We start from the raw sequence: 22,855 nt of genomic DNA on the forward strand, positions 1-22,855 counted from the left end.
ATTTAAAATGTGGGTCTTTTAAACAATGTATAATTGGGTTTTGTATTTTTCTTCACATGGCATGTCTTTTAATTCCAGTGCTCTGTTTACACATAATGCTATTATTGACATAATTGAATATAGGTCTTTTTACATTGTTATCAGCCATCTATTTGTCCCATCTGTCTTTGTTCCTTTATTTCTCCTTCCTTGCCTCATTTTGAATTAGTCAAAAGTTTTATATTATTGTATTTCCACCATAGTAATTTTTTTTTTTAAGATTTTATTTTTAAGTAATCTCTACACCCAACATGGGGCTTGAACTCATAACATTGAGATCAAAAGTCACATGCTCTTCTGACTGAGCCAGCCAGGCACCCCTCTACCATATTAGCTTTTTACTTATGCATTCTTTTTTTTTACTATTATGTTTATTTATTTTTGAGAGAGAGAGAGATAGAGTGTGAGCAGGGAGAGGCAGAGAGAGAGGGAGACACAGAATTTGGAGAGGGTTACAGGCTCTGAGCTCTCAGCACAGAGCCTGACATGGGGCTTGAATTCATGGACTGTGAGATCGTGACCTGAGCTGAAGCTGGATGCTCAACTGACTGATACACCTAGGCACCCCTTTACTTATGCATTCTTATATTAATCTTGTAGGAATTAAACTATCTATTTTAGGGTATGTCTTCCAGAAATTAGATTTTTACCACTTCACAAACAATGCTAGAAACTAAGGAATCTACTCCTGAAATCGTTTCACTGTATGCTAATTTGGATGTAAATTTTAAAAAATAAAAAAATAAATTAAAAAAAGTTTAATTATATTTTCTGAAGTCTTGCCCTTTTGTACTAATTATCACATATTTTATCTCTACATAGATTTAAATTTTTTTAATTAATTAATTTGAAGAGAGAGAGCACAAGCAAGAGAGGGACAGAGGGAGATGGAGGGACAGAATCCTAAACAGGCTGTGCACTGTCAGCACAGAGCCTGACTCGGGGCTCAGTCTCACAACTGTGAGATGCTGACCTGAGTCAAAATCAAGAGTAGGACTCTTAACTGAATGAGCCACCAGGCACCCCTCTACACAGATTTTAAAGCCCACAAGTAATCATCATAATTGTTTTTAACATTCAATATTTATTTATATTTATGCACAGTTATTTACCCTTTCCAGTGTGCTTTTTTCCTTTGTATCATTCTATGCTCCCTCTGAGATCATTTTCCTTCCTATAGAAATTCCTTTAGTATTTCTTGTAATGCAGTTCTCTGGCAAGAAATGCTCTTAAGATTTAGTTGTCTGAAAAAAAATGTGTATTTTCTTTCATTTTTGAAAGACACTTTAGTTAGCTACAGAATTTTAGGCTGGAATATAAATATTGTTTTCCTATCAGCACATTTATTTATTGAAATTTATTGTCAAATTGGTTTCCATACAACACCCAGTGCTCATCCCAAAAGGTGCCCTCCTCAATACCCATCACCCACCCTCCCCTCTCTCCCACCCCCCATCAACCCTCAGTTTGTTCTCAGTTTTTAACAGTCTCTTATGCTTTGGCTCTCTCCCACTCTAACCTCTTTTTTTTTTTCTTCCCCTCCCCCATGGGTTTCTGTTAAGTTTCTCAGGATCCACATAAGAGTGAAAACATATGGTATCTTTCTCTGTATGGCTTATTTCACTTAGCATAACACTCTCCAGTTCCATCCATGTTGCTACAAAGGGCCATATTTCATTCTTTCTCATTGCCACGTAGTACTCCATTGTGTATATAAACCACAATTTCTTTATCCATTCATCAATTGATGGACATTTAGGCTTTTTCCATAATTTGGCTATTGTTGAGAGTGCCTATCAGCACATTTAATGTGTCCTCTTAAAAGGACAATTCACTGGCTTCAATTACTGCTGAAAAACCAGTTATCTGTATAGCTGTTACTGTCTTTAACATAGTATGTCTTTTCTCTCTGGCTGCTTTTTTCTTTTATTTTCAGCTGACTCTTCTGTGTCTAGGTGTGGTTTTCTTTGTATTTATCTCATATGGGTGTACAAAGTTCTTTGTTTGCTTGTTTTGTTATTAAAAAAAATTAAAAAAAATTTTTTTTAAATGTTTATTTATTTTTGAGACAGAGAGAGACAGAGCATGAACGGGGGAGGGGCAGAGAGAGAGGGAGACACAGAATCGGAAGCAGGCTCCAGGCTCTGAGCCATCAGCCCAGAGCCCGACGCGGGGCTTGAACTCACGGACCGCGAGATCGTGACCTGAGCTGAAGTCGGACGCCTAACCGACTGAGCCACCCAGGCGCCCCTAAAAAAAAATTTTTTAATGTTTATTTATTTTTGAGGGGGGGAGGGGTAGAGAGAGAGAGGGAGACAGAATTTGAAGCAGGCTCCAGGTTCTGAGCTGTGAGCACAGACCCCGATGTGGGGCTCCAACTCGTGAACCATGCATGAGATCATGACCTGAAGTTAGATGCTTAACTGACTGAGCCACCCAGGCACCCCATTTACAAAGTTCTTTGAATGTGTTGTTTAATGCTTGGTATCAAATTTGGAAAATTTTTGGCCAATAATTTTTCATATATTTCTCCTATCCCATTGTCTCTGGTATTTCAATAGCATAAATATTTGACATTGTCATCATGTTACATATATCTCTTGTACTCTCTTTTTAAAATTAAAAAAAAATTATGTTTATTCATTTCCTGAGAGAGAGAGAGAGAGAGACAGAATGTGAGCAGGGGAGGGGCAGAGAGAGAAGGAGACACAATCTGAAGCAAGCTCCAGGCTCTGAGCTGTCAGCACAGAGCCTGATGTGGGGCTCGAACTCATGAACTGCGAGGTCATGACCTAAGCCTAAATCGGACACTTAACTGACTGAATCATCCAGGTGCCCCCTCCCCCTGCCTTTTTTTTTTTTTTTAATTCTATTTGTATCTATTTTTCCTTCTGTTCTTTACTCTGGATGTTTTTTACTGCATTATCTTCCACTTCCCTTAATCCTTTGCTCTTATCTAATATCAAATCCATCATTTGATTTCTTCAAGTATATTTTTTAGGTTCTAGAATCTCCATTTGGCTTTCTTTAAACAGCTTTCAGATTTTTCGTGAGATTCTTCATCTTTTCATCAATTCTGTTTAAAATATTCATCATCATTTTTTTAAGTTTTTAAATTTATTTTGAAAGAGAGAGAGCAAAGGAAAGGCAGAAATAGAGAGAGAGAGAGAGAGAGAGAGAGAGAGAGAGAGAGAGAGAGAATTCCAAGTAGGCTCTGCATTGTCAGCATAGAGCCCTAAGTGGGACTTGATACCCATGAACCACAAAATCATGACCTGAGTCAAAAGCAAGAGCCAGACACTTAACTGGCTGAGCCACTCAGGCACCCCTCAGAATTATTTTAAGTCTCTGATTATTCAATATCTGAATCATCCATGATGCCATTTCTCTTGTGTTTTTTCCTGTTTTTTTGATAATTTCTATTACTTTTAAAGCATGTTTCATAAATTTTTATTAGATGCCAGATATTATGAAAGAGTGTAGAGGTACAGAATAGTGTTGTTTACCTTCAAAAAGTGTTGTTTCCTCTGTCAAGCACATAGCTTACCAGCAGATTCCTGTGGTCCAGTTTAGGTGGGTTAAAGCTGTGCTTTATTAGGGCTGGGTTATTATTTTTTTAAAGTTTATTTATTTTGAGAGAGAGAGAGAGAGAGAGAGAGATCCCAAGCAGGGTCTGCGCTGACAGCAATGTGAGGCTCAGTCTCACAAACTTAAAGATCATGACCTGAACCAAAATCAGGAGTTGGATGCTTAACCAACTGAGCCATCCAGGAGCCCCTAAGCTGGGTTATTTCAATTTTGACCTGATTCTTGGGTCATGTTCTTACTTCAAGGGCATTGCTATAGACTGAGTTGTATGTTCCCCACCCCAAATTCATATATTAAAGGCTTAACCCCCAATCTGGTGGTATTTAGAGGTGGAGCTTTTGGGAAGTAATAAGGTTTAGATAGATCATGAGGATGGAATCTTCATGATGGGATGTGTTCCCTTATAAGAAGAGACACCATAGAGCTTGCTTTCTCTCCACATGTGCACAAAGAAGAGATCATGCAAGCACGCAGCCAAGATGATGCCCACACACAAGGCAGGAAGAGAGATCTTTACCAGAAACTAACCATGGTGGCATCCTGATCTGACTTCCAACCTCCAGAACAGTGAGAAAATAAATGTGCATTGTTTCAGCTACCTGGTCTATAGTATTTAGTTATAGCAATCTGAGCAGGCTAAGGCAAGCATAGCCTGACTCCTAGGGACTGTCCCTTCTGGGAGATATACCTAGGGTATTTTCTGAGGCCCATCCAGTTTGGCAGAACTTGAACTCTAACCTCCACCTCCCTAATAGTTTTAAGTTGCTGAAAATCCTGCTCAGCTTTTTGCCTCTGGTCTGCTCTTGCCTGCTGGGTTTCCTGGATTCTGTTCCTACATATGCATGGTTTAGTCATCAGCCAATCACTGGAGTGTAATATCTTTGGATAATTTTGGGGTCACTTTTTTTATAGTTCCCTCCTTTCTGAGACTTTGCTCTTCAAGTTCCAAACTCTGATGTCCTCAGTGAGACTGCTACTTTCTGCTTAGGTTCTATTATCCTTTGCACAAAATTAGAAATACCCTCAGTGAAAAAGGAAGGAAATTAACTCTCTAATACCTTAAGTCATTTTATATATTTGGCCCATTTTCCATTATTGTTTTCAATGGAAGGGTTCATTCTGGATGTTCTGTAAAAACCAGAATACAAAGTTCTGTACTCATATTTTGTGATTCAACCTACATGTGACTTCCTTTGTGAAGTTTTTCCTGATTCTTTTGCTCTACAGTAGAATTATCACTCAAGTGGAACTTTCTCTGGTTGCCATAGAACCTGGCACATACCTCTATCATTACCCTTACTAGATAATGTTCCCATTTTTATGTAACAGTTGTCTCTCTAAGGGACTACCTATTAAGTTCATTACCTTTTCTGAAAAATTCTTTAAAGACCTAACTATACTCAGTCTCTCATTTTTCTCTTCATCTCCTCCAACTTTTCCTTGAATCTACTCCAAACTTGCTTTTGCTCTCAACCATACCACTAAAACTTACATTATCGTGCCCATTGGCAATTTCCATGTTCTCAAATCCAATGGTGAATTCTCAGGCCACATCTTACTTGACTTATTAGCAGCAATTGGAACAACTGATCACTCTCTTAAGGATCCCCCCTGACCTAGTTTCCCTCTACTTTCCTAGTGGCTCCTCTTCATCTCATCAACATCTAAAAATTGTAGGACCTCAGGGCTCATTCCTCAGATCTCTTCTCTTTTCTATCAACATTCCCTCCCTTGAAGATCTTGCCTTAGTTCTAGATACCATCCATGTGTTGATAACATTCTAATTTATATTTCCCATCTGTACTTCTTCCCTGAACTCCATACTCATATATCCACCTGCCTACTTGACATCTCACCTGGATGTTTAATAGACCATCTCAAATTTTAACATGTTTAGAGCTCCTCATATTTCCACAAATGTGCTTTGACACTACTCTTTCCCTTCTCCATCAGCAACTCTATCCTTCCAATTACACTGAGAACAGAAAACTTCTGGTTTCTTCATTTCTTACATCCAGTTTCTGATCTACAAGTTAATCATCACTTCCACCTTCATATTTTACTCAGAATCTGACAATTCCTTGATATCCCCATTGCTATCACTCTCATTGAAGCCATCCTTACTTGTCAACATTACTGTAATAACCTTCAAACTTGTCTTCCCACTTTGTTCTTGTTCCCTTTAGTGTATTTTCAACTCAGCATCCAAAATGATCCCATTATAAGATAATTTAGAACATGCTTCTCTTCTGCACAAAATCTTTCAATGACTCCCTAATTCGGAGTAAGAGGCAAACTTCTCTAAATCACCTACAAAGCCTCACATGATCTCCCTGCTCCCGCCTAACTTTTCTGACCTCATCCTCTATTACTACTTTCTTGCTCCTTCCACAGGCACCTCCTTGCCGTGCCCCCATCTCTGAGCCTTTGTCCTTGCTTTTCCACAAAATACCTCATTGCTTCCTCTCCCTAAAATATCCTCATGGCTTCATCCCTCACTTCCTTTAGTTATTCACTCAAATATTACCTTTACAACCAGCCATCCATCTAATACTGTGATACACTCCCCCTACATACATGCACATCTCCTATCCAACATCGATGCTTTTTTCTCTTAGCACTTACCACCCACTAACATACTACATAGTTTCCTCATTCATTCATTCATCTTCCTCACTAGCATGTAAGCTCCACACGGGTAGGTATTTTTGATTTACACTAACATACTACATAGTTTCCTCATTCATTCATTCATCTTCCTCACTAGCATGTAAGCTCCACACGGGTAGGTATTTTTGATTTATTCACAACTGAGTCTTTAGTGTCTGGAACAGGTGCTGTGCAAGTATTTATTGAATGAATGAGTGCCTTTTTGTATCACTTGTATCTACCATCAGATATTTTTGTAGCTGGTACCTGCTTAGCATACATTAGTCAGAAATGTTTGTGAATGAACAGGTACCCCGTATATATACATATTTTTAAAATAAAGAAAATTTTTTAACAGTTTTAGTTTCAAAGCAAAATTGAGTGGAAAGAGAATACTCTCACATATCCTACCTGCCTCCCAACCCCAAACACACAGCCTTTCCCACCATGAACATCCTGCACCAGTGCGGTACATTTGTTACAATCAATCAACCAACACTGACACATTATCAAGCAAAGTCCCATTCACATCTGGTCTCACTCTTTGTGTTGCACATTTGTGGGTTTTGACAATGTATAATGTATTCATCATTACAACATTATACAGAATAGTTTCCCTGCCCTAAAAATCCTCTGTGCTCCACCTCCCTACAAATCTGACAACCACTGATTTTTTTTTCCACTGACTCCATACTTTTGCCGTCTCCAGAATGTCATATAGTTGGAATCAGATGTAGCTTTTTCAGATTGGCTTTCACTTAGAAATAAATAAGCATTTAAGGTTCTTCCATTCCTTTTCATGGCTTGACGGCTTTTTCTTTTCTTTTCTTTTTTTTTAGTGCTGAGTAGCATTTCGTTGTATAGATGGACCAGTGTTTTTGTACATTCACATACCAAGAAGAACATCTTGGTTGCCTTCAAGTTTTGGCAATTAGGAATAAATGTGCTATAAACATTCATGTCAGATTTTTGTGTAAATATAAGCATTCAACGTTTTTGGGTAAATATTAAGGTATGGGGTTTCTGGATCATATAATAGGATTATTTGCAGTTTTCTAATGCCCAACTTTCTTCCTAAGTGGTTCTACCAATTTGTGCTCACGGCAACAATGAATGAGGATTCCTGTTGCACCACATCCTCATCCACATGTATTCTCAGTGTTTTAGATTTTAGCCATTCCAATAGGTATGCAGTGGTATTTCATTGTTGTTTTAAATTTGCAATTCCCTAATGACCTACAATGTTGAGGACCTTTTCATGTGCTTATTTGCCATCTGTATGGTGAGGTGTCTGTTCAGATCTTTTGCCCATTTTCTAATGGGGTTACTCCTTTTATTGTTGAGTTTTTAGGATATTTTGGATAACAATACTTTATCAGATGTTCTTTGCAAATACTTTCTCCCAATCTGTGACTTCCCGTTCTCTTGAAGAATGCATTTGACCCTTGAATGCAGAGGTTAGGGGCACCCCTAACCCCACAGTTGAAAATCCACATATAACTTTTGACTCCCCCCAAAACTTTACTAACAACCTACTGCTGACTAGACGCCTTACTAACAGTCTATTTAACATATATTTTACGTGTTATATATTGTATTCTTACAATAATCTAGGTAAATGTAAATGTTCAAAATATGAGGAAAATATTTACAGTACTCTATTGTATTTATTGGGGAAAAAACCCACCTATAAGCGGTACCCCCATAGTTCAAACTCCTGTTCTTCAGCGGTCAACTGTGTATCTTTTTACAACATGTAATCATGCTATGAATAATTGCTTTCTAATATAGCACTATAGCACTTCCCATTTTGCGTGATCACCATTCTAAAAGGCTGCAAGTATCACATTTCTTCCACCACAGAGGATTTTATTATCCTCACTTCACGTGTGAAGGGAGATAAGAGAATGGTAATTTGCCTAAGGCTGTAGCGCCGATAACCCGCAGAGTTCAGAGAGGGAGTTGGAAGGAGCAGTGTAGTGCTTACCCCTAGGCCAAGCTGCCCCTCCCCGACCGCGGAGGTTTCTATGACTAGGTAACATTTCCTCTTTTGGCCTCCCACCGACTTTAAAAGCCAAGATTCTCAGGGTGACAACTCCGGGATTTAAAATCTGGGGGCAAGGCCAGTTGGCTGCGGGGCGGGCGCTCTCCTCCTACACGGCTTTGGAGCCCGCGGAGGCGGAGCGAGCAGTCCACGCCCTCTCGCCGGTCCCAGCGCACTTAAGTGACACGCAGAGGGCGCAGACACCGGACCTAGCCTGCAGGAGCACGGCGGTCCTGCCGGGCCTACATCTCCAGGTGCGCGAGCCCGCTGTCCCGCTGGGGCGAGGGAGCCGGGGCCGCGCGGCAAGACGCGCGCTGACCAGCGGGGCCCACGGCGCCGGGCGCGGCGAGCCACTCCGCGGCCCGGCCTCCCCGAGTCTGACGGGCTCTGTCCCCGGTGACCACCTCTGTCAGGCTCGGGCGTCGGCCCCCTGCTCGCTCCGGCTAGACTGTCGCGACGTCGGAGTAATTCCGGAGTCTCCCACCGCCAATTCTTCCCTTACCCAGGCCTCGGGAAATTTGCCGCGGAAACGAAAGTAAATTAAGTCTGGGTGCGTCTGCGCGGAAGGAGCGGCTGCCACATCCAGGTTCTTTGCAGAGAGAGAGAGGCTTGCAGGCGGGGGCGGGGCTTCCTGATTAGGCCGGCGGGCGGCGGGCGGGGACGGCGTGCACAGGAAGTCGAACTGTGAGTGGGCCTGTCGGGTGGTGGGCGGAGCTCGCGGCTGTCGAGGAAGTAGAGCTGTTTGCAATCCTTCCGTATTCCCTGAAATTGGGTGGTGGGCAGGGCCCGCGGAATTTTCTGGGGTCCTGTGCAGAATTGTCAAAGGCTCTGGGCCTTTTTCATCAGATGTACTCGGTACAAGGGCGGAAACCTGCCCTCGGGCCAGGATGACGGTGTGGCGTTGCGTTGTTGCTATCATTTTATAGCGTTGATGGGTTTTTATTGCAGTATCCTTAAGGTACAGTGGTGCGTGCTCTGGTCACTATAGGATTACGTAGCTATCCCAGGGTGGGACTGCTTACCAACCCTTTGAAAGGGCCTTTTACTCTTGCCCTTGGGGCTGCGCTGGTTGCAGAGATCATCAAAAGCATTTCCGGATAATCTTAGACTTGAGCTGGTAAATGGAAAAGAAGGGCCAACTGCCATAGCGACAAAAGGGACGAATATCATAACCCTAGGAGACCTCTTAGGTAGTCATGGCAAGTTTTCTTTTACGAAGTACTGCAGAATCTCTTCAGGATTTTGAAGAGGTTAAGCTACAACCTCCTTTCCTAAGCATTTGACAAAACCAAAGGGATTGGAGGAGGAGCAGTTATTTCTTTATTTCTTGCTGATCTTTGGCTCTTCCTTGTCCAGAGCTCCTGTTTATCTTGGGCAAAGCCTGAGGCTGTGACATTCAACCACGCTTCTGAAGTCCTTTGGTAAATAGATAGGTGACAGAGTAAGGAGGAAATTGTGATCAAGTAAAAATGTAGAGGGGCGCCTGGGTGGCTCAGTGGGTTAAACATCCGACTTCTGCTCGGATCATGATCTCACAGTATGTGGGTGTGAGTCCCGCATTGGGTTCTGTGTTGACAGCTCAGAGCCTTGGAGCCTTCTTCAGATTCTGTGTCTCCCTCTCTCTCTACCCCTCCCCCGCTTGTGCTTTCTCTGTCTCTGTCTCTCTCTCTCTCTCTCAAAAATAAGTAATAAACATTAAAAAAAGTTTTTTAAAAAAAAGTGAAAAATGGGGGAGCCTGGGTGGCGCAGTGGGTTAAGCATCCAACTCTTCATTTCGGCTCAGGTCATGATCTAAGAGTTCATGAAATCCAGATCAAGCTCCTCTTGCCTTCCGCTATCCGACTCTGCAGTTACAGTGTGGAGCCTGCTTGGGATTTTCTCTGTCCCTCTCTTTCTGCCCCTCTTTCTGCTCCTGCTCTCTGAAAATAAATTTAAAAAAAATTTTTTTTTAATGTTGAAAACCGCAGGTCTTCTAAACACAAAAAGTGAAGACCAGGTTTATTTAAAATTTAGGATGTGTCATTATTATTGCTAATAAAACAGCAATAGTGATTAACTTTAATTTTCATTTTCCTCTGTCTGTACTATATTGAGCACCAGAGATATGTTACACTTTTGAGAATGTGAATATTAATGAGGTTAAGAAAAATGCCTTAAATATCAACTTCCAAAATGGCAAACTATTATGTGGTGCTTATTAATCCATAATATATCAATACCACGAATATGATCTGGAATTTGAAAAAATATATGTGGATTCCTGTGCTTTGGTTGGATGTTGTACTCTGGCAAAAATGATTTCATCAGCCTGTAGAGTATTGATTTTGAATCACATATTTTCTAAAAATTTAATCTGTGTTTTCCCTATTTCTGACTGTAACATACTCATTTAATATAGGTGAACAAGGCTACAATATTAGGTTTTTGCATGGAGTTTTAAGAAAGAGTATAGTTTACTATCTAGAGAAGTAGCATGTGTTAGTGAATTGATGGTGGAGGTTTGAATGAAGAAACAAAAGTTCAGTTCCAGGATCTGCCACTTTAGGTGAATCATTTAACTCCAGATTTTAGTTTGTTTATTTCTAAATTGGAGTGATAAGAATAAAACGTACTCATGGGGTCATAATGTGCTAATGTACGTGATAATACTTGGTTAAACACTTTCAGTCTTGTCCTTTGCTTTTCATTGGGTTCTTCCTTACTCAGGGCTCTTGTTTATCTGGGGCAAGACATTAAGCTGTTATAAGAACGTTAGAGAAGTCCATGTTGGATACTTGAGTAAAATCTGAGTTCTATTAGCAGGGAAGAGGGGGGCAATGATAGGTAGGCAGCTGACATTTTCTGACTCTTTATGTATGGTCATCATTGAAAAATTTTTAAAAAATAGTCTTCTACCACTGAAAGGTAAATATGAATATTTTTAAGTCTTTTTAAAACTTAAAAAACATTTTTTTAACGTTTTTTATTTATTTCTGAGAGACAGAGAATGAGCGGGGGAAGAAGCAGAAAGAAAGGGAGACACAGAATCTGAAGCAGGCTCCAGGCTCTGAGCTCTGAGCTGTCAGCATACAGCCCGATGCAGGGCTTAAACTCATGAATCGCCAGATCATGACCTGAGCCAAAGTCTGATGCTCAACCAACTGATCCACCAGGCGCCTCTTTTTAAAACTTTTTTATTAAAGTGTAACATTAAATGTGAAGTGAACATTTCATAACTGAACAGCTCTATGAAGTATCACAAAGTGAACATTACACAGGGTAAGAAAAAGAACATTGCCAAGGCACCCTCAAGATGAAGCTAAACATCTCTTTCCCAGCTATTGGCTGCCAGAAACTCATGGAGGTGGACGATGAACGCAGACTTCGTACCTTTTATGAGAAGCGAATGGCCACAGAAGTTGCTGCTGAGGCTTTAGGGGAAGAATGGAAGGGTTACATGGTCCAGATCAGTGGTGGCAATGACAAACAAGGCTTCCCCATGAAGCAGGGTGTTTTGACCCATGGCCGTGTCTGCCTGCTGCTGAGTAAGGGGCATTCCTGCTACCGACCACGGAGGACTGGAGAAAGAAAGCACAAATCTGTTCAGGGTTGCATTGTGGATGCCAATCTCAGTGTTCTCAACTTGAACATTGTGAAAAAAGGGGAGAAGGATATTCCTGGACTTACTGATACTACTGTGCCTCATCCCCTGGGGCCCAAGAGAGCTAGCAGAATCCGCAAGCTTTTCAATCTCTCGAAGGAAGATGATGTCTGCCAGTATGTTGTGAGAAAGCCCCTAAACAAAGAAGGTAAGAAACTTCGAACCAAACACCCAAGGTTCAGTGTCTTGTTACTCCACGTGTCCTCCAACACAAACGTTGGCGCATTGCTTTAAGAAAGAGTGCATGAAGAAAAACAAGGAAGAGGCTGCAGAATATGCTAAACTTTTGGCCAAGAGAATGAAGGAGGCCAAAGAAAAACACCAGAAACAGATTGCCAAGAGACGGAGGCTGACTTCTCTGAGAGCTTCTACCTCAAAGCCTGAGTCTAGTCAAAAATGAGATTGTTATAAGAGGAACAAATAAATAAGATCAGACATCAAACCAAAAAAAAAAAAAAAAAAGAAAAGAAAAGAAAAAAAAAAAAGAACATTGCCATGATTCTGAAGTAAGAGGTTCACTGTCTCCTATCTTCTGTCATAGTGATCACTGTCCTGCCTGTTAATATCATGAATTAATTCTGCCTTTGTTTTTGGCATTATTATTTATTATTTATTTGTATTTCCCCCAGTTTTAGTGAGGTTTAACTGACAAAATTGAGTACAGAATATGAGTATTTTCATATAAATATATATAGATTTATTTTGCTTTAGGAGAAATTTTAGAAATTTGTAAAATTCCTTGAAATTTTCAGTTAATCTCAGTGGACAAAATTTGCTTTCCTGAGTCCATGAATTAACATCTGTTTATGAAAAAAACAGTAAGAAATTCCATTAAAATGGACATAATTACATTATTAGTTGAAATTAGTTATCATCAGGTGATGTAAGAGGGCAGTGTGCTTTCATTAGTTACTCTGTAACATGGCCTTATAATGTGGTTTTCTACCCGCCTTCATTGAGTGTTTTTGTGACTCTTGGGTATCTAAACTACTCACAAGACCTTTCTAAGATATTCAGTGCTTATAAAATTGAATTGTTCCATGGAAAAAAGGGAGGAAAAAAAACCAACAACAGTGAAAACAAAAGAAATCACTGGAAACCATGCAAGAGGTGCACAGGATTAAGTAAGACCAGACCAAACCAACAAACTGCAAGACTGGAAGGAGAACTGACTTGGGTCCGGAGCCGGCCTCACAAAGGGCGGTGGAATCACCTGGAGGCCTCCTTCCCCTAAGATTCATCATGCTTGCAGGAGGCACTGCAAATCCTAGTTGGTTCTGGCAAATTTGAGGAGACAAGATCTTGGCTGAAGGAGAGAGAGCTAGTAGAACTCAAAAGAAGTTGAAATCTTATACCCGAATGGCATATTTCAGGGTTAATAATTCCTTCCTGTTTCTTTACTCTGTGAGCCTTTTTTTAAAAAAATTTTTTATTAAAAAAAATTTTTTTAACATTTATTTTTCAGAGACAGAGCACAAAGTAGGGGAGGGGTGTGGGGTGGGGGGTGGGGCAGGCAGGGGCACACAGAATCCAAAGCAGGCTCCAGGCTTTGAGCTGTCAGTACAGAGCCCGATGTGGGGCTTGAACTCACCATGAGATCATGACCTGAGCCGAAGTCAGATGCTCAAATGACTGAGCCACCCAGGCACCCTGAGCCTTTTTTTTTTTTTAAAGGTTATTAAATATTCATATACAACATTATTTTTGAAAACTGCTAGATATATTTCAGAGTATGGATGTGCCATAATTTCTTCTGTCTTCTGTGTGTGTAAATTGTTTTGTATGCTTTTGACGTTCTATGTAATGTTGCCAGGAACATCCTTGTAAATAATGTATCTCAGCAGCTCTGATTTAATTAAAGAAATACTGAGTGAAGGAATTATTCTCTTTAAGAAATACATTTTATTGGGGGCGCCTGGGTGGCTCAGTTGGTTGAGTGTCTGACTTCTGCTCAGGTCATGATTTTACAGCCCATGAGTTCGAGCCCCACGTCGGGTTCTGTGCTGACAGCTCAGAGTCTGGAGCTTGCTTTGGATATGTGTGTGTGTCTCTCTTTCTGCCCCTCCCCTGCTCACGCCCTCTCTCTCAAAAATAAATAAACACTAAAAAATTAAAAGAAATACATGTTGTTATAAATGTATTTCATGTTTATTGAAGGAAATTTGGAAAATGTAAAAGTGTACAGAAGAAAGTAAAAATCACCCTTCTATCCAGATATAATCCTTGCTAACATGTTGATGTCTTTTTTTTCTGTATGTGTATCTATATATCTAGACATCTACCTGTATGTATAGATTTTTTTATTTTTACCTGTAATTTTGAATGATTATATAATATTGCATCTTATGAATGTCCTGTAATTCATTTAACTGTATCTTTTATTTTTGGACAAATAGTTCTTTTTAAAAAATAATCATCCATTTAATGATCAACTGCCATATACTAGGTTTTGTCCTAGACATTGCAGACGGTGTGCAAGGTAGTTTCCTGCCTTCTGTGAAATTAATTAGAAATAATTCTCAAATTAGAGCTGTCTTAACTGTTTCAAGGGAGAAGTAAAAGGTGCCGTGAAAATGTCTAATGGGAAGACCTAGGATGGTTTCCTTGAGGAAATGACATTTCACTGAGACCTGAAGGATGAATAGGATGAGCCAGGAGAAGAATACGCCCTAAGAGGTTTATAGGGGAGAGTGGAACAAATTACTCTGTCTCCTCCCACTCTACCATTCTTACAGGGATGGATCAGTAGAGCACTGCTGAGCAGAGGATCTCAGCTGCACCCTGGCATTCTCAAAACCCACTGAAACGGGTTAAATATGGATAAATGTGGGCGGCTGGGCCAATCATAGCCAAAATCATAAAGTAGGAAATGTGTTTTCCTCTCAGAAATGAGGAAATTGAGGCTTATGTAAGTTACCCAAGTCATGGGACTAACAAATTTTAGAGCTAGAGTTCATACTCACAAGAGAAAGGTCTGTGCTCTTTCCACAGCATTTATGGCTCTGCTACCTCTCCTTCTATGCCTGCCCCAGCTCCATCACCACCCTCTACCCCTCATCTTCATGCCCGTTATTTAGGTAGCCTCCCCCACTCCCTGTCTACCTGATAGATGTGCATCTTTCCAGAGGGTGCTTCCTCTTGTTTGGGGATGTCTTATGTTATAGAAATAGTGTTGTCTACTGTGCTGCTATGTGAGCTTTCTGGGGGTGGCATGGTCTATCCACAGCCTTTGTACAAGGTGTAGATGGTAACCTGAGGCAGATGACCACAGGCCATACACAAGACCACTATCAGCCTAGGCATTTTCAGAAACACCTGAGGTAATTTTTTAAAAAATTCTCTGCCTCAGAATATTCTATTATGAAAAATTTCAAAGTGTAAAGTTAAAAAGATTTTACACCCACAGCTAACATAATATTCAATGGTGAAAAGCTGAAAGCTTTTTGTCTAAGATCAGGAATAGGACAAGGATGCCCAAACTTGCCACTTTTATTCAACATGATATTGGAAGCACTAGCCACAGCAATTAGGCAAGAAAAAGAAATAAAAGCATCCAAATTGGAAAGGAAAAAGCAAAGATGTCACTATTTACAGAAGACATGATATTATCTATGGGAAACCATGAGGATTCCATAAAAAAACTGTTAGAAGTAATAAATGAATTCGGTAATGTTGTAGGATACAAAATCAATATAAAAAAATCTGTTGCATTTCTAGACACTAATAATGAGCTATCAAAGAGTAATTAAGAAAACAGTTCTGTTTTTCAGTTGCATCAAAAAGAAAAAAAAGTGCCTAGGGGGGTCACCTGGGTGGCTCAGTTAAGTGTTCCACTTCCACTCATGTTATTATCTCACGGTTTGTGAGTTCGAGATCCACATCAAGTTCTGTGTTGACAGCTTAAAGCCTGGAGCCTGCTTCAGATTCTGTGTCTCCCTCTCTCTCTCTGCCCCACCCCTACTTGCGCTCTGTTTCTCAAAAATGAATAGATGTTAAAAAAAAATTAAAGAAAAAATGCCTAGGAATAAATTTAACTGAGGAACTGAAAAATCTGTGTACTGAAAACTATAAGATATTTTGGAAAGAAAATGAAGAAGATATAAGTGGAGAGACGTTCCATGCTCATTGGAAGAACTAATAACGTTAAAATGTCTGTACTACCCAAAGTAATATACAGATTTAATTCAATCTCTATTAAAATTCCAATGTTAGTTTTCACAGAAATAGAACAGGCAACCCTAAAATATTTTGAACCACAAAAGACCCTGAATCAGCAAAGCAATCCAGAAAAAATGAAGCTGGAGGCATCGTGCTTCTGATTTCAGACTCTATTACAAAGCCATAGTAATTAAAATAGTGTGGCATTGGCATAAAAAGAGACTGATCAATGGAACAGAATAGAAAACCCAGAAATAAACTCACACCTGTGTGGCCAATTAATCTGCAACAAATGAGCCAAGAATATACAATGGGAAAAGGACAATCTCCTCAATAAATCATGCTGGGAAAATTGTATAGCCAAATACAAAAGCATGAAACTGACCACTATCTTATACCATACAAAAAAATTAACTTGAAATGGATTAAAGACTTGAACATAACATCTGAAACCATACAACTTATAGAAGAAACCATAGGCAATAAGCTCCTTGACATAGGTCCTGGCAGTGACTTTTTGAATCTGACACAAGTAAAAGCAACAAAAGCAAAAATAAACAACTTGTACTACATCAAACTAGAAGCCTTCTTCACAGCAAAGGAAAACTGTCAACAAAATGAAAAGGCAACCTACAGAATGGAAATCAATATTTGCAAATCATGTATCTTAAGAGCTTGATATCCCAAATATATAAAGAATGCATAGCAACTTCATAGCAAAAAAAAAAAAATTCCACTAAAACATGGGCAGAAGATCTGAATAGACATTTTTCCAAAGAAGACATACAGACAGACAACCAGTAAATGAAAGATCAGCATCACTCATCATCAGGGAAATGCAGGTTAAAACCACAAAGGAATATCACCTCATACCTGTTAGAACTGCTGTTACCATACAGACAAGATAACAAGTGTTGACAAGGATGTGGAGAAAAGGGAACCCTTGTGGACTGTTGGTGCGAATGTGATGTGTAGTCATTATGGAAAACAGTATGGAGCTTTCTCAAAAAATTAAAAACAGAACTACCATTTGATCCAGTAATTCCACTTCTGGGTATTTACTCAAAGCAAAAACAAGGACACCAGGGTGGCTCAGTTGGTTAAATGTCTGACTTTGGCTCAGGTCATGATCTCATGGTTTGTGGGTTTGAGCCCCACGTTGGGCTCTGTGCTGACAGCTGAGACCCTGGAGCCTGCTTCAGATCCTGTGTCTCCCTTTCTCTCTACTCCTCCCCCACTCACACTCTGTTTCTCTCTGTTTCTCAAAAATAAACATTAAAAAAATTAAAAAATAAAAGAAAACAAAAACACTAACTCAAAAAGACATATGCAGTCCCATGTTCATAGCAGCATCAATTGCAATAGCCAAGGTATGGAAATAGCCTAAAAGTCCATCAATAGATGAATGGATAAATAAGATGTGGCATATATATATATATATATATATATATATATATATATATATATATCTTTTTCTTCTTATTATTCTCATCATTATTCAGTCATAAAAAAGAAGGAAATCGTGCCCTTTGTAACAACATGGATGGACCTTGAGGGCATTATGCTAAGTGAAGTGTCAGCAACACAAATACCATATGATCTCACTTATATGTGGAATCTTAAAAAAAAAAAAAAGAAGAAGAAGAAGGAAAAGAAGATCATAGATACAGAGAACAGATTGGGGTTGCCAAAGGCAGGGGCTGGGAGAAATGGGTGAAGGGGGTCAAAAGATTTTTAAAAAATTAAAAAATCAAGAGCTACAAAAGGCAATGTGGTATTCTGGATTGGATCCTGGAACAGAAAAATGTCATTAGTTAAAAAAAAAAAAAATGAGTTAATCAAGTAGGGTGTTTAGTTACTAGTAATGTACAAAGTTGGTTTCTCAGTTTTGTTATCTGTACTATTAGAAACTGGGTGAGGAATATATGGGAAAAATTAGTAAAAATAGAAATGTAGAAACAAATTAAAAAAAATTTTACACTGAACTTTCGTGTGTCTACCATGAATATTATTTTATTCTGCCTGTGCTATCACAGACCAGCTATTTACCACTCTTTCTACCCACCAGTTTGTCTGCAAAGTAAATTGCAGATACCAGTACACTTTTTTCAGCATGCACTTCGTTAACAAGATAGACTTCAGTATGTTTACAGATTTTTCTTTTGTTGTAAGATTTACCTAGAGTATATTTACTGAGTATTGACAAATGCTTATGCGTGTGTAACCCTAACCCCCAATGAGATGACAGAACATTACCATCACCCATCACCCATGAGTTTCCTCATGCCCCAAACCATTCAGTCCTCACCCTGTCCGTGGGCAACCAGTGTTCCTTTTCCAGTGTAGATTACCTTGTTCCAGAACTTAATATAGATGGAATTATACAGTATGTATTCTTTTGTACAAGGCTCCTTTTACTTACCATGTTTTGTGACTCATTCACATTGCTGTGTGTATTAGTAGTTCATTGCTTTTTATTACTGAGTAGTAATCCATAGTATGAATATACAATCCTTAAAAAAATTTTTTTTATCTTTATTTAGTTTTGAGAGAGAGAGAGAGAGACAGAGTGTGAGCTGGGGAGGAGCAGAGAGAGAGGGAGACACGGAATCTGAAGCAGGCTCCAGGCTCTGAGCTGTCAGCACAGAGCTGACGCAGGGCTCGAACTCACAGACCACAAGATCATGACCTGAGCCAAAGTTGGACGCTCAACTGACTGAGCCACCCAGGCACCCCTACAATCCTTTTTTAAAAATCCATTTCCTATTGATGCATAACCGTTTCCAGTTTGGGGATAACATGAATAAAGCTGCTGTGAACATCATACTAGTCTTTGGGGACATAGGACGCATCTTCATGTAGTGGAGAGAGAGAGTGAGAACTCTCATATCTTTTATAAGGACCCTGATCTCATTCATGAGGCCTCCACTTTAATGACCCAATTACCTCCCAAAGACCCCACCTCCTAATATTATCACAATGGAGTTAGAGCTTCAACAAATGAAGTTTGGGGCAGACACAAACATTCAGTCTGTAGCAGCCACCATGTGGGTCATTGCCCTGCGGCCAGTGCCCTGTTCTTTTTTTAGTCCCTGGAGTTATTTTCCTTTCCACTGGCCTACCTATGCATTTGAGTGGATATTTGTGTTATGCTATCCAATACACATAGGTCTTTTGCAGCAGGAGGGTTTTAAAATTTTTCTAGTCCTCCATGTTGCCAGAAATGGAAGTCTAAAGGAATACAACTTGTGGTTTTCACATGAAAAGATGCTCAACATCACTCATCCTCAGGTAAATGCAAATAAAAACCACAATGAGATACCACCTCACACCTGTCAGAATGGCTAAAATTAACAACTCAGGAAACAACATGTTGGCAGGGATGCAGAGAAAGGGGAACCCTTTTGTACTGCTGATGGGAATGCAAACTGGTACAGCCATGCTGGAAAACAGCACAGAGGTTCCTCAAAAAGTTAAAAATAGAACTACCCTATGAGCCAGCAATTGCACTACTAGGTATTTGTCCAGAGGATAAAATACAGATTCGAAGGGGAACATGCATGCATCCCAGTGTTTATAGCAGCACTATCAACAATAGCCTAATTATGGAAAAAGCCCAAATGTCCATCGACTGATGAATGGATAAAGAAGATGTGGTGTATACACACACACACACACACACACACACACAAAATGGTATATTACTTGGCCATCAAAAAGAATGAAATCTTGCCATTTACAACAACATGGATGGAACTAGAGTGTATTATGCTAAGTGAAGTAAGTCCATCAGAAAAAAATATATGATTTCACTCATGTGGAATTTAAGAAACAAAACAGATGAATATAGGGGAAGGGAAAGAAAAGAAAATAAGATACAGAGAGGGAGGCAAACCATAAGAGACTCTTTTTTCCCCCATATTTTTAATGTTTATTCAGTTTTTGAGAGATAGAGCATGAGTGAGGGGGTGGGGGCAGAAAGAGAGGGAGGCAGAACCGAAGCAGGCTCCAGGCTCTGAGCTGTCAGCACAGAGCCTGACTCAGGGCTCGAACCCACGAACCTTGAAATCATGACCTGAGCTGAAGTCAGACGCTTAGCCAACTGAGCCACCCAGGTGCCCCAGGAGACTCTTAAATATAGAGAACAAACTGAGGAGCAGGAGGGTAGGTGGTTGGGGGGCTGGGCTAAATGGATGATAGGCATTAAAGAGGGCACTTGTTGGGATGAGCACTGGGTGTGTACATATGTTATGTGTAAATTCTGAAACCAATACTACACTATATGTTAACTAACTAGAACTAAAAAAAAAATAATAATAATAAAATAAAGCTGGAAAATGAGATCGGTAGAATACCAGTAAGAGCTTTAAATGTGAGGGTGAGAATTCTATGCTTAATTTGGTAGACAGGGTTCAGTTATACAGGGCCACACAAACCTTGTAGGTCTAGAGTTTTTGAATTATATGACTAAATATGAACTCTCATAAGATTAATCTGGCATCCTGTACGTTGGTTGGCTAGGAGAGAAGGACACTTGTTAGACGTTTTCTGTAAAAGTCTGGACAAGAGGCAATGAAAGTCTTTATTAGGAGAATGTCTGTGGGCATGGAAAGGAGTGGGTGAATCCAAAAATACTAACTGTCTGACTTGGTAAATGATTAGTTTTAGGTTGGAAAAATCAAAGAGGTAGCCAAAGGTAGAGTGGAGGAACAGATCACACTTGTACATTAGCTAAAGATTTAACCTTTGTAGATAAAGTTTATTTTAATTTCTGGGTGCTTTTTGGAGTGTTTATCATTTCAGAAAGGGCTCAGCAATGTTTAAAATAAGTTGGGGGTCCATTTAATCCATGTATCTATGCGTATGACCTTGTTCAGTTCAAACATGTTTATCGAGCATCTGTTATATCCTAAGCAGCCTTCAAGGCACTGGGGCTAAAATTCTGAAGGAAAATAGGCATGGTTCCTGCTCCTAAAAGCAATAGTGTTTTGAAATATAATAATAAATTAGTTATTGATTCAATATTAATATAAATATAAAGATGCATATTGTGTAATGAGTGTGTACTTGTTCCAGCTCTGTTCTAAGTGGTGAAAATACAACAATGAGCAAAACAGACAAAAATTTCTACCTTCATGGAAGTTATATTACAGTAGAGGAGACTGAAATGAGGTTATTTCAGATAATGATAATTGCTACAAAAGTGGAACTAGGTTAAAAAGTAAATATATATTGACAGAAGGGGCTTACTTTAGGCCAGGAGGCCAGTGACGGACTTTTTGAGGAGAGAGCAAATCATGCAAAATATTCAGGGCAGAGCACTCCAACCAGAGGAAAGAGTAAATGCCAAGGTCCTCAGAAGAGAAAGAACATGGCAAGTTCAAGACACAGAAACAAAGCCAGTGTGGCCAGAGTCGAATAAGCAAGAGGAAGAGAGGTAGGCAGGGGCAGCCTCTTGGAGGATTCTGTAGGTCATGGTAAGGAGTTTGGTCTTACCCTGAGTGTGTGGAGGGTTTTAGAAGTAACACAATTTAGTTTACATTTGTAAAAGGATCCTTCTGGCTGCTGTGCTGAGAGTAGTCTCTAGAGGAATAGGGATAGAATCAGGGAGACCCATTTGGAGGCTACGGATACACATGTCTGTCCGTATGTATGTCTCTTGTCTTTTAATGGCAAAACACAATGTTTCTCCCCTTACAAAAAGATAACCTATAATATAAAGACTTTGTCATCACTCGTCATTTTTTGTTCCAATATTGGTCAATAAAACAATCTTTTAAAGTAAAAATAAAATGTGGTTTTCTGTGATTCCACCGAACATATGGTAGAATTTCATATGTTTTTTGAATAATGATTTTGTGCACTAAGATGTCCTTTTGTCTTTCTTACAGGGCACATCTCCGAAGGGGGAAAAAGTGGTGCATTTTTGGACATTCTGAGGCTTCATAAGGAAACCAGACATGTCCTTGGATGACATTAAGATGAAATCTAGTGACTTTTTGGAGAAGGAGCATCTTGACAGCGGGGGCTTTGGAAAGGTGTCTTTGTGTTTACACAGATCCCATGGACTCGTAATCCTGAAAAAGGTGTACACAGGCCCCAAGTGTACTGAGTGAGTTGGGATCAGAGGTGGGTGGGCCAAATTACAGGCTGGCCATGGGAAGAGTTACCGTGGAGGAGCAGGGCAAGGCAGTGGATATGCCATGGCCCAGGCTTTAGAATGAGACAGACTGTGGCATATCAGCGTGTGGGCTTTATGTCAGATAACCCTGAAAGCTGGTTATTATTATTCTCCCTGTGCCGCTGATGAGGATTCTGAGGCTGGTTAGCAAAAAGCTTGCAGTAATAAATGATGAAAGACAAAGAGAAGGAAATAAAGAAGGGGAAGGAGATTAAGGGTAATGAGGGAGGCAATGAGAAGAAAATGGGGAGGGGTCCTTGAGATAGACTTAAATACTTCCTTCACCATTTTGGTAAGGACCAGCCCTAAGTCTGGGGGTGGGGGAAGTAGCCTATTAATTAGAAGTTCCAGAAGCCCTCTCTTTAAAGCAGCTGGTGGACTTGTTTTACCTCCCTTTGTTCCTGCCAGAGTGGTTACCAAGAGAGGCTGCCTTTTTTTTTTTTAATGTTTATTTTTGAGAGAGAGAGAGAGAGAGAGAGACAGAACGTGAGTGGGGGGGAGACAGAAAGAGAGATGGAGACACAGAATCCGAAGCAGGTTCCAGGCTCTGAGCTAT

General features: G+C 39.9%; 1 protein-coding gene and 1 pseudogene across 4 annotated transcripts in view; both read left to right on the plus strand.

The window, feature by feature from the left end:
- Positions 1-8,426: 8,426 nt before the first annotated feature.
- RIPK1 (receptor interacting serine/threonine kinase 1) overlaps positions 8,427-22,855 on the plus strand; it is a 39,925-nt gene continuing 25,496 nt past the window's right edge. The window contains exons 1-2 of one of the 4 annotated variants that reach the window (XM_027040183.2): positions 8,427-8,574; positions 22,010-22,230. In XM_027040183.2, coding sequence (XP_026895984.1) covers positions 22,079-22,230 — 152 coding nt within the window. In that variant the 5' untranslated portion in view covers positions 8,427-8,574; positions 22,010-22,078. Of the gene's footprint in view, positions 8,907-22,009; positions 22,231-22,855 lie in introns of all 4 variants that reach the window. The other 3 variants (XM_015073574.3, XM_027040184.2, XM_027040185.2) reach the window with 3 other exon arrangements.
- LOC128315671 (40S ribosomal protein S6-like) lies at positions 9,285-13,414 on the plus strand (annotated as a pseudogene).

Source organism: Acinonyx jubatus, chromosome B2 (assembly GCF_027475565.1).
Source record: "Acinonyx jubatus isolate Ajub_Pintada_27869175 chromosome B2, VMU_Ajub_asm_v1.0, whole genome shotgun sequence".
NCBI lineage: Eukaryota > Metazoa > Chordata > Mammalia > Carnivora > Felidae > Acinonyx > Acinonyx jubatus.